A 13,663-nucleotide genomic window follows, 5' to 3' on the forward strand; every position below is an offset into this window, starting at 1 on the left:
GACATTCCTTTATAGTAGTGTGATAAGTTACTGTATGATGTCTGTATGTAGACATTCCTTTATAGTAGTGTGATAAGGTACTGTAGGATTTTGATATGTTTTATTTTGTTTTGAACCTAAGCAAAGAGGATTAGGAAGAAGTTCTAACAACTTACTAGTCCCTCTCCGAGTTTGGAATCCTATATGACTGGTGGTGAAGTATGGGAGAACTCCTGCATGTAGCCATTCCTGTATTGCAGAGAGAGAGAGAGAGAGAGAGAGAGAGAGAGAGAGAGAGAAAGAGAGATTGGTTGATGTAAAATCATGTTTATTTACAGATTGAAAAAGTAATAAAGTACCCATCAGGCTCTAAAGACTACACATCCTACCTACAGCAGTTGGACAGTCTTCAGTCCAGGGTAATCCTGTTGTCAGCTATGTAAGTAGTGATAACTTTCTGATAGATCATGATGTATTAGTTGTGGTTTAACTAGCTTGTTGCACTTACCTTTGTAAGTGTTTACTTGACATATCAGCCATTCTCCAGAATGGTTCCAATTTCATGATAGCAAATGGTCAAATCAAAATTCAGAATTGCACAAGATATCTTAAGTTTGATCTTCTGTCAATTCAAAATTGGGAAATCTGCAGATAAAGTGATATTTTCTTCAGTTTTTACTGCTGAAAACATACTTATGGACATCAAATGTTTGTCTTCTTGCATTTATATTGAGGATGATGCTGTATGCAACCATTACTTGGTGTATTTATGATAATGAATACAACACAAGTACCAAATGACATTATTCCTAGTGATGGGCAATCGGGGGAAAAAAAAAAATCGATGATCGGATGTACCTTTTCGATTGATTAATCGAAAAATAATCAAATTTTAATGATTGCAATTTTATGGCATAAATATATTAAATTAACTTTATGTTTTACCTTAGATATTAAGTTATTTAGAATAAAATCATTAGATTGATTGTATCTTGTTTAACGTCTCTCTCGAGAATTTTTCACTCATGTGGAGACGTCCAAAATCATAATTAGATATTTGAAGTTAATAATCACATACTTTCGATTTTATTTTCCCGGGATAGGGATATATCTCTCGACTTTTGTTGTTCTTATGGGATCCGGGTTAGAATAGAGCCTCAATACCCCTTGCTTGTTGTAAGAGGCAAAATCCGAGGCCCCGTGTCACAACAGGTGTGGCACGATAAAGATCACTCCCTGTTTAAAGACTGTAAACGCCGAGCATAGGCCTAAATTTTGCATGCCTTTACCGGCAATGCTGATGTCTCCATGTGTGTGAAAGATTCTCAAGAGAAACGTTAAACAATATTCAATCATTATACCCCCCGCAACAAGTTGTGGGGGGGGGGGGGGGTATACTGGAATCGGGTTGTCCATCTGTCTGTCCGTCCGTCTGTAGACGCAATGGTTTCCGGGCTCTAAAGCATTATCCTTTCCACCTACCGTCACCATATCTTATACAGTGAAACTTCTCTAAACCGGCCAGCTGTCGGACCGAAAAAAACGGCCAGTTTAGAGGGGTGGCCGGTATACCGAGAATTTAGCATTTAGAGACATTTCAGCTCAATTTTTATTAGATATTTCATTGACATACCACAAACCATATAATATGGTGTTCAAGGACTATTATTTCACTATCGGAAATAAAACAAAATAATTTACTAACATGTTTATTTTCAATTTATAGCACTAAAATTAATTAAACATGAATAAACATTTTTACATTGACATGCATAAATAATGGAAAACATTCCGTTTAAATAAAACTGCATTTGATATAGGTATAGAAATCTGTAGACTAGCAGGATTTATGTAGAATTTCGGCTTATGTTTTAATAAACAAAACAAACACATAGCCGTTTGATTGCTGCAATTAATACATGTACACAGAGTAGGTACTGCTCACTTTGATATGTGGATCTATGATCAATCATCAGTGGAGATCAAACTGGACCGCTTGTACCTACAGGTAATTATTACCAGAAATAGTCTTGCTGCAATCATCTAATTTTAACTTAAAATTTATAACAGGATACATAAAGAAAACACAGAGGCCTATTATTGGAATTCCTCTTACTTTTAAAAACTCTGTTTACGTCCAATGCTTATATCGTTAACAGATTTGTTTTGACGTTTTTGAAAAGTAGAGTAGTAAAAATATGATTTTAATTGTGATGTTTCTTAGGAATTTTAAGTCAATGGAAACCTCCAAAAAATTATTTATCTATTGAAAATTATCATTAACAGTCATGGGTTTGTTGTTTATTAACTACCGCTTATATCCATGGTGCAACAATATGGCGTATTGATTGTAGTCATTCAATATGTGCATATCTGTTTATAACATTTCGTACCGAAATTTGAAAGGGTCACTTGGATTAGATAAGCACCAATTAGCACCTTGGACAGCACAGGTAAACTAAAGAACTTATAGAGGCCACTGGTGTTTTTCACACCTCTGGTGGATAATTTCCCACCTGGCCAGTAGGTCAGTCATTTTTCACACCTGGCAAGTCTTAATCACCCCTCTGGCCAAAATTTTTTAGTCTTCAAATAGTGGCCGGTATTATAAGGGTAAATTACACATGTTTGTTAACAATTGTACTTTAAAAAGTGGCCGATGTCCGATTTTCAGGGGTGGCCGGTTTTGTGAAACTTTCTTTGTAAGGAAATATTAAGGTTTCTGCCGGGACTTTGAAAATCGGCCGATATTCAGGGAGAACCGGTTTTCTGAGGGGCCGGTTTGGAGAAGTTTCACTGTATATGGACTACCTATGGGATGAAGATGTTCCCTTTCGATTTTGGGGTCAAAAGGTCAAAGGTCAAGCGCACTGGACATTGAAGTAGGAATATGGTTTCCGGGCTCTAAAGCGTTATCCTTTCCACCTACAGTCACCATATCATACATATGGACTACCCATGGGATGAAGATGTTCCCTATCGATTTTGGGGTCAAAAAGTCAAAGGTCACGTGCACTGGACATCGAAGTAGCAATATGGTTTCCATTTAAATTCTTTAATGGCTTTTTTCATCGCATGGAGATGCTGTGTTCCTAGATACCTTTTGGATCATAATACTGAAGTTTTACCTATTACCAACACCCTTTGGGAGATTGGGGTAAGCGGGGGGTATTCTTAGTGAGCATTGCTCGCAGTACTTCTTGTTCAATTCAGCTTCGTCTGCCATTTTTGATTTTAAATAAGTCGCGGCAGGAATATTCGTATTATCAACAACAACAAAATACCGATGTTGCTGATTTTCGATTTTCAAAATGACAATCGATTATTCACATTGTTTCAGTTATAGCGACCGACAATCGAAAGTCGGCGACAATCGGTACATCACTAATTGTGTCGCCTGCGTTACGCAGTGGCGACATATAGGGATCGTCCTGTGTCGTCGTCTGGCGGCGTCGTCACAAAAAATTTCTGTCACAGTTTTCTCAAGAACCACATGGGGCAACTCCCTGATATTTGGCACAGAGCATCACTGTGGCCAACTGTATTGTGTAAGACATTTTCGAATCTGTCGCTTATCAACTTCCTGTTTGCCGGGACTTAGAATTTTTTACAGCAAAAAAATTTCTCCTGCGTTACGCAGTGGCGACATATAGGGATCACTATCCGTCGTCCTGCGTCGTCGTCTGGCGTTGTCGTCACAAAATTTCTGTCACAGTTTTCTCAAGAACCACATGGGGCAACTCCCTGATATTTGGCACAGAGCATCACTGTGGCCAACTGTATTGTGTAAGACATTTTCGAATCTGTCGCTTATCAACTTCCTGTTTAGTGACAAAAACCATTTCAATAATTTACTTTTTCAACATTATACGTGATATATTACATATAGAATGAACTAGCAGGCGACACATGTCTTCCGGGGAAGACTTAATACTGCGTTATTCCTAGCAATTTAAATGTGAAAACGTCATTTTATCGAATGATTATTAACTGTTCGAAAACTTGAGTTACATTTAGTATCAGTATTACTGTATACTAGTATTATAGATCTATATCATAATAATCAGGAAAAGTTTTGTAAAAGTCGCAACTGAACGATTTTTGCGTGTGTTTTTCTGGTTCACTTGTCTTTTTCATTGTTTCTGTGACTTTTGTTTCTGCTGTAGTAAGAAGTAGGCTCATGCTGTTTTCCTCCTTTCCTCCTTTTTCGTCCCTACCAGCGGAATTGAAGGGGAATACCAATTTGCACTCCATCTGTCTGACCTTTTGTCCATCTATCACAGCTTTAATAGTTTTCCGGATTTTTTTAGTCCCCTATCTACAAAGGGAACTACTAATTTGCACTCAGCCTATATGTTTGTCTTTCTATCCATCTGACTTTTTAGGGCACTTGAGTCACTAAGGTGACTGGATGATAACTGTTTCCATGCTTTGTTTATTATTCGTCATTCATCATTAGTTGTCCATCATGCATCGATTGTAAACTTTTAAACATTTTCAGCTTCCTCTCTGGAACAGTTGGACCAAATTGAACCAATTTTGGTATATTACATCTTTGGGTCAACAGGAACAAAATTTGAATTCCATGGTCTCTTTCTCCCTTTTGCCTAATGGATGTGGCTAACACCATTAAAATTAATGTAATCTTCAAAAGTCTTCTTTACTCTTAGACATCGAGCAGTCAAACTATTGGCATGAATATAATAAGTGATGAGCCATTACCAAAGCTGTGAAATTCATAACCCCTGAGTTCAGAGTTTATGCCGAAGGGTGGGGCTAAGTTGGACATGAAAGATGAAGATAACGAACAGTGATCAATCTCACAACTCCTATAAGCAATACAAAATAGATAGTTGGGCAAACTCGAACCCCTGGACACACCAGAGGTGGGATCAGGTGCCAAGGAGGAGTAACCATCCCCTATCGACCGGTCGCACCCGCCGTGAGCCCTAAATCCTGATCAGTTAAACGGAATTATTCGTAGTCAAAATCAGTGTGCCAAGAATGGTCTAACAATCGGTATGAAACATGTCAGACAGCATTTGACCCAATGATAGGTTGTATTGGCATACTAGATCGTTATAACGATCATAGAATTTGCAAAATCCTGACTTTAATCGAGACGGTTGAAACCCCTGCACCAACAACTTGATTGTCAGTAGCTTGCCTCGATTTAAAAACTGACCATGTGCAGAACCAGCTCTTGGGTATTGAATCAGTTTCGCGATATAAACACCATATTCAGGTGATAATGGAATATTGCTACATAAATATGGGAAGTTGACGATGGAGAAGTTGAAATCATCCCGTTTGTCATACAGATGAGTTGTCACTTTGCTGTTAATGTCTACTTTCAATTACATATCTAAGTATGAAGCAGAATTGGACGGGTCTGTGGTGTCTTTTATTTCGAGCTCACAGGGATATATTGAAACGACATATGAATGAAAGTTATTATTGTTCATAGACTAAACGTCGTTGATATATGATATATCTAAATGTCGAATTGAAGGCCACTGCAAGATATTTTTTCTTCTTGCGTAGAAGTTTTTGAATAAATTCTGCTTTATATGAATATAAAAACAGGTCAGCTAACAAAGGAGCACAATTTGTGTCCATGGGAATTCCAACAGACTGTTGGAAGACCTGATCACCAAAGACCTCAATGAGGAACTTTAGCATATTTTTTATTTCAACTTCAGAATACTTGTGTGTGGAATCAGAGTGGCAGTGATTCATTTTGAAAATGGTTACCATGAGTCCAGTGGACTCCCCTTGATTACAATAATGAGTCCCATGCTAAAATCATTGAGTCCAAATTTCATTCCTTCAAACAAACAGCCTGACAATCACAGGTATAAACAAACTAAGTTAAGGGAGAAGCTTACTGTTAATTGTCACCCCCTTCTAGAGAGTAAATACTTTGCTTTTTATTACAAGCCATCAGATAATTCATTTGTAGAAAATTTTTATTCGTAGTTCATGTTGTAAAATGATTTTGAGATAAAAAATTTCTCAAGCAGTGCTCCAAGTCACATCTGCTATCAAGTCGCAAAATGGCGACCTAGAAATATTTCTGGTCACCATTTTCAAATTTCTAGTCGCCATTTTCAAAATTTCTACTCCTCATGGTAAAAGATTTTGTAAATAAGACTTACAAGTTTTTTTTTTTAATTCGAATATCTTTCAAGAAAAAAACCACCCATGTATGCAATTTGTTAGGTCACCTGAGTAAACTCAGGTGACCTATTGCAATTGGTTTTCGTCCATCATGTGTTAACAATTGAACCTTTTTAACTTTTTCCTAATAACTACAGGTCCAATTCTTTTCAAATTTGGTATGAAGTATCATTGGGACAAGGGGGACATGAATTTTAAATTTCAGGACTCCAGCACCCCTGGGGTCTTAGGGGCGGGGTAAAAACTGCCCAAAATTGACCAATTATCAAAAATCTTCTTCTCAAGAACTGCACAAATGTAAGAAAAACTAAATGCAGAGGAATTTAAGGCCTCTACCAAAATTGTAAATTTCATGATCCCTGGGGTAGGGGTTCTGACCCCAGGGCGGGACCAAACTTGTTTATATAGTGTTTATGTGTAAAACACTTAAATTACATCTTCTTTAGTGCTATTGATACTAAATTGAAACTAAATGGATATTTAGAAAGAGCAGGTAGTCCTTTACCAAAATTGTAAATTTGATGATCCCAGGGGTAGGGGTTTTGGTATCAGGGTGGGGCCAAAATAGTCAGTTATTAAATGTGTGAACAATAAACATTTTTAACTTCTTGATAACTATCATTCCAATTCTTTTCAAATTTGGTATGAAACATATTTGGAACAAAGGGAACATAAATTGTAAATTTCAGGATTCCTGCATTCCTGGGGCCTATGGGGCAGGGCAAAAACTGCCCCAAAATGACAAATTTTCAGAAATCTACCACACATTTCTAGATGTGGTGTAGAACATCAAAACAAGTTTTTTTTTTTTTGTTTTTTTTTTTTTACATATGTGTGGTTTTCACATCGTTTTTCCATTCAAAAGATGGCATCCATGACGTATATAGGGACGTACTAATTACCTGAAGTACTAAAATCCTGACTGACCATTACCAAGAATATATTTTGTCTAAAAATTTACTTTTAAGTTTTAAAGTCTTATTTATGAAATCAAGTAAAGTTATAAATAAAATTCATGAACCCTATAAACATTTATTAAAAAATTCTGAATTTTATATAGGTCAGATCAATTTATTGTTGGTAGTCAACAAATTTTATACAAAGAATGAATTCAATAATGTTAAATATGTTTTCAACCTCCTTCAATATATGAAGAATTACACATATTGATTTGATTATGAAGAATATTTCTTTAAAATTCATTAATAAGAATTTAAAAGTGTATCCTTGTCAAAATGTATGCCTGGTAAGGTCAGGTAGGGTTATACTTGTTTAGGTGATTAGTGCAACCCAACGTACGTCATGGATGCCATCTGAAAACAAGTGTTTGTTTTTATTTTGGGATTTACATATCTAAATGGTATGCAATGCATAACTAATGCTAATTAGAAGTTAGTTTCACAAACAGATAACTTATTGGAAGCAAAAAGCATTATTACTAAGGTGCAGAATAATTGTTAGCACTGGCTGAAGTTGACCGATATTCCACACATGAATATTATGGACTGTCCCGAGATTTCAACGGAGGCGTCTGTCCAAATATCCAGTCCAGCGGAATCTATTTTCTTTTCTTTCTTTTTTTTTTTTTTTTTTGGTGAAAAGGAAAAATTACAGCGTCGGAAATATAAAAAGGAGTGAAAAACCATTTTATTTTTTTCCCCAACATCCCCAAAAATCAGTGCAGCGGATCCGTAAACCAACTCAATAAAAAAAAAGAAGACCTAAATAGATAGAGCAGGTAGTCTTTTACCAAAATTGTAAATATGATTTTCCCCAGAGTAAGGGTTTTGGGGCCCAAACTTAGTATATATAGTATTTATGTGTAAGTTTGCTGATACTGTATAAAATCTAAATGCATACTTAGGAATAGCAGAAAAGGATGTACAAAAAATGGTGAATTTCACAACCCAGGGTTATGACTTGAGGAAGAGTCTAAATTAGTCATATATTTTGATGTTTTAATGTTAATACACCTATTATTTAAAGCCTTTCATCATTGTATGCACTTTTGTATGGAAAGCCAAAGGGTTCAATATTCTATTTTTGTAATTATGTATTTGTTGTTCCTAAATGCGCCATCGGTTCAATGTAGATAGAAAAATGTTAATCGTTATCTTGACATTGTAGTGCATAACGGTATATTCGTCATTTGAATTGCGTAAGATGTAAATGGAATATATGTTTGTGTAGATGCGTAACAAGTGAATGCATTATTTATTTAATGTAAATTTGAAATTGGATCTTCGTCATCCGAAGTTGAGCATTTGCACATTGTAGTTTGTTAAGCCTATGCGAGTTGTGGTAAATGTGTTTTGGTAATCCGTCCGATGTTAGTTCGACATTCGCATTTGCGCAATTCAGCATTTGTAAATTGTTCGACCATTATGACGACAGAGGGTGCGCGCTACATTGTATCTTTTGGGAAATAGACTATAGAATCATATAGGAGGACCAGTTAACACTCGGGACTACTTGGGTGCCTGAGCACACTCAATATTAACCAGTTGGCGCTAAAAGTCGTTGAAAATATGACGCTGAAGTAGTTTGATCAGAGACTTGATGTAGACTTGATGTGTTGTAAGCATCAATATAGATGACTGGACTGATTTTTTCCATGAGTTTACTTTAAACAAACAGTGTATGCCATTTAGTAACCATATGCCACCAGGGACGTTACATTTATTTGTGCGAGACCAAGAACTCTTGTACATATTTGGTTTGATTGGGATTGATTTTCGTTTTCGCGCCCCTTCCCCACCATTTTTGCATTGCTTTCACTGAAATACATAATTCACAATATTAAATACACCCCTACTAACGTTATTATTTAAATTTACACCACGTGGGTTTTTTGACCCATTAAAAGGTTAGAGGTGAGGTCAAATTCCGCAGTGAAGGAAACCGGAAATAAATCTGCCAAAGCTATAGTCATTTTCTATATAATATACAATATACATGTATCATCAATGCATTGCAATTACGTAGAAAATTCAATTTTAAAGTACTGTCATACCAGCGATAATTGTGAAATAGATCTAGTGAAAAGTTCAGGAAGTTAAAGTCATTAAAAGATCTAGATTAGTTTACCTGATATTTAGTCTTACTGTCATGACATGAGGGGGGGGGGGGGGGGGGGGGGGGGGGGGGGGGGGGACAACGGTAATAATTCCATTTTTTATAACATAATTATGCAAATAAAGAAGTTGGGGTGACTGCTCTCTTCCATTTTCATTTATAGTGGTAGTTAAGGTAATGACAGAACTGCAAACATGTATTGATGGAGAATTTGTATATATATGTCAACCCCCATCCTCCCCGAATTACGAAATCGAAGGTAAGAAAAAAATTGATCTTTGGTAGTACTTAGGAGAAAAATTCCCCTCCCCGATTTAGGATTTTGAAGAGGGGCAAGTCACAGGACAAAAGAATTTTTTTCTCTTGTCAAGGATTTTTAACAAATTAAATTATCTTCAGCATTGGTTACAAAAAAAAAGAAAAAGAAAAAAAGAGAGAATATTTTGCATTGCAAATAAAATTGGTGAAGAAAATGTGCGATTCCCCCCTTACAGTATAATTGCGACTCATATTAACTGCACAAAATAATATATCACATATTATAAGTAAATAGTCAATGTCACAGAAAAAAAAATGAAATTGAGGTTATTGTAACATTGTAGAAACTATTACTACACTTCTATAGCATGCCATTTTTAGATTTATTCCTCTTTTGAAAGATATCTCATAAATTTTATAAGATATCTTATAATACTTACAAGATACCTTCTAAAGTTTATGAAATATCTTAATTGTATCCTTTATAATTGGATATCTGAAAAAAGATATATTTTATTTATCTTTTCTTAACAATATATGTTATATATTTTTAAGATATCTTATATAAAACATATATCTAATGTCTTTTAAGATATCTCAAACTTAATCAGATATCATATATTTTATAAGATAACTCAAAAATGAATTTTTATAAGATATCTTGTAAACTTTATAATGTATCATATATGAGTTTACTTTTATAAGATATCTCATAAAAGATATCAGATATCTTGCATGTATATTATAAGATAGATCATAAAGTTTATGAGATATTTTTTTTAAAAATTGTTTATGAGATATCTTATAAGATATGCAAGATAACTTATAAAGCTTTTGAGAAATCTTATAAAACATTTAAGATATCTTATGTTTTATAAGATATTAAAACTTTAAGATATTTTCTATTTTTATAAGATATCTGTTAAACATTATAAGATATCATTTGATATACAAGATATCTTATAAAGCTTAGGAGATATCTTTCATAATTTATAATATACAGTAAAATATCTGTATCTCGAATATGGTTTATCTCGAATACCCCGCTTGAGTCGAAGTCGACTGCTGGTCCCGGCCGTTTTCCCTATATAAATGATTTAAAAAACTTCTGATATTTCAAACACGGTAATCTCGAAAACTCCGCTTATGTCGAAGTATTTTCAAGGTCCCATACCCTAAATTCACCTGGTTTATCTCGAAGTGCAGTCAATTTTCCGCTCTGCTTACTATACCTGGCGTCGTTAAGTCACACATTCACACCCACGGCTACATCAATTATAATTAATGACCGCTAATCCACGCTCGCTTTTCCGAGCAGACCCAGGTCGCATTAAATAGTCCAACAGCTCGGGTGATTAGTGAAGCCATCCAACATTATGGCTAAAGTTCACCGCCAATTATGAACTAACACACCCGATTCCAGGTATGGTGTTTTGAATTACGCATGCTCTATCATTAACATGTGGGTTAGATAAACGCACAAAATCGTCGAAGTACGCTTGAAGCTTACACTCTTAATAACGATAACGTATTTGATAATACACGCTTCATCATTAAAACTAGTACAGAGAAAACACGAAAATTTATTTAATAGACATTTAAAAGGTGTTTTTTTAAATCCGTCTTTTTTTGTTTCTTACGTGATGGGTTCTTTCATTACAACGCAAAAACTACATACCAGTTGAGCCTGGACATCAGTAAACTTAAAGCATACAGGCACGGTCATCTTAATTTTGAAACACATTGTGAATTCAATATATATTAAAAAAACGAAATGTTTGTCTTTGAAATTCCACAATATTAATTTATCAACTTGAATTAAACTATAAGAAACGGCAACGTGATTTTTGTTTATAATGCGAATCCCATGCTATGCATCAAATATCCTCCTTAAAAAAATATCCAAGATCGATTTTGGATATCTCGAACCCCCCAGATATCTCGAAGTTTTTTCGAGGTCCCTCGGACTTCGAGATAGAGATATTTTACTGTATATCTTAAATATTTTATAAACTGTAAATTATATGAGATATCTTTATAAGATTTATTAGATATCTTATCAGAAATAGAAGATATTTCATAATTTATATACGAAATCCTTATAGGAATAGATATAAATAAGGTGTACGTGCCATACTCCTCACTTAGGAAGAAGCTAGATTAGCAGGATTTATACAAATATAATTTTAACAAAATTAAATCTGCGATATGTCAGGAAGCTTTCACATAAATGTAAGCCTTTCTGGCCCAGTGATTCTTAAAAAAAAATTAAAAGATTTCCCCTATATACATGTATTTGTATGTAAAATTTTGACCCCCTATTGTGGCCCTATCCTACCCCCGGGGACTATGGTTTTAACAAACTTGAATCTGCACTATGTCAGGAAGCTTTCATGTAAATATAAATTTTTCTGGTCGATTCCCCTCTGAAAATACAGCAGGATATCCCAGGAAGTCCCGAGACAAAATCCCAGGATTTATCAGGATTGTCCTGAAAAGTCCTGCTTTTTTGAAACTGAGATTGACAAGGAATTAGAGGGACGGTATTGGCAGTGGGACATTTCAGGACTTTTAAGGATAATTTGAACACTTAAATTTGCCTTTTATAGTCCTGCAAAGTCTCACTTAATCCTGCAATCTGAAAGGGGAGAAAGTGGGATTATTCTGGACATGTCTTGGAAAGTCCCAGTAGACAGGACTGGGATTTTGCAGGATTTTATTGGATCTCCCTAAAAATCCTGCTTTTTGAGTTGATGCAGGACTCCTGGAAAGTCCCAATTTATCCTACTAACCTGTTTTGGTCTTACCCTACTGTGGAATAAAACTCGAGATCCAGGATATGTGATATCTTTTCTGTAAAAGTGGCAATTAAGAATGAAATTATGAATCAAAATGATCATCTGATAATAAAATTTATTTAACATACATATACATAAATTTCAGCAATACTTATATGAACTTCCAAAGCAAGTACTTTGAAAAGTTCATTTAAATTATGGCTGGGGTGAGCTAAAAAACACTATTTCTTACGTAAACAAATAATTAAACAAGAGGTCCATGGGCCACATCGCTCACCTTAGTCATCTTGGTCCATATTTAAAGATTTCCCATATACTTGTATGTAAAACTTTTGTCCCTTTAATGTGGCCAAAACCTACCCTTGGGGGCCACGATTCAGGGTTGTCACTAGAAAATATTGAAGACGAGTCCCGGTATCATGGTTTGTAAGCAGCTTGAGTCCCATGAAAATTTGACAAGTCCCATGAAAGTTGAATTAAAGAGTCATTTAGATTTTTCCTACACCTTTATTTATACCGAGTGAACACAAGCTAATGTCGTACCTCTGTTCACTTTCATCTTCAACAAATGGCAAAAATCAGTTAATTTTTGCCAAGCCCATGCATAACAGTGCAGTGATCACTTTGTACACATGAAATTAAAAGTAATCATTCACGACTCGGTCTCATACAACTAATTGCCCATTGCAAACAGAATTACTTCCCCGAATCCTCTATCATCGTTACAACCCTCTTCAGTATTAAACAAAATTTTAATTAAATAATTATTGTGATAAAATAGATGCGTACTAATTTTGTTTGTAAAATGATGTAAAATCTACCAAAGTTTACAAACTACGCTACTTTCAATTCCAATAAAAATGGCTACCGGAAGACAAACATTTATAATTAAATATAGATCCCGATTTGTAAAAAAAAAAAGAAAAAGAAACATATAAATAACTGCCTGTGAGTGGCAAAATGTTTTTTACTTTGTATCTAAATTTCAATATTATATTCTAATTTGCACCTAATTGACTGCACTAAACAAACAAGTCGGATTGGGACACTGTGAACTCGGTGGTATCATCTCGGTTCACATTAGAGCGTAACGTTTTACCTAGATTTTTTCCTATGAGTTTTAATTAATACACAAATCAGGGCTTCTAAGTAAAATTATGATTTTTACTCAGAGTCCGAGACACGTCTGCGGGACTCGCCATATCAGACAAACCCCAATGAAATTTCTGTGATCCTATTCTTGCGTTAGTGACAACCCTGTGAATTATACAAACTTGAGTCTACACTATGTCGGAAAGCTTTCATGTAAATCTCAGCTTTTCTGGCCAAGTGTTTCTTGAGAAGACAATTTTCATAAAGATTTTCCCTGTATA

General features: G+C 35.0%; 1 protein-coding gene across 6 annotated transcripts in view; it reads left to right on the forward strand.

Annotated features, from left to right (window-relative positions):
• LOC125675656 (glutamate [NMDA] receptor subunit 1-like) overlaps window positions 1-13,663 on the forward strand; it is a 186,675-nt gene that overhangs the window by 16,786 nt on the left and 156,226 nt on the right. For all 6 annotated transcript variants that reach the window (XR_008800963.1, XM_048913438.2, XM_056158088.1 and 3 more), the window contains exon 4: window positions 318-418. Coding sequence is in view for 5 of the 6 variants with exons in the window: in XM_048913438.2 (XP_048769395.1) it covers window positions 318-418 (101 nt within the window). In the remaining variant the exon portion in view is untranslated. The remainder of the gene's footprint in view (window positions 1-317; window positions 419-13,663) is intronic.

The sequence above is a fragment of the Ostrea edulis genome, chromosome 3, assembly GCF_947568905.1.
Source record: "Ostrea edulis chromosome 3, xbOstEdul1.1, whole genome shotgun sequence".
NCBI lineage: Eukaryota > Metazoa > Mollusca > Bivalvia > Ostreida > Ostreidae > Ostrea > Ostrea edulis.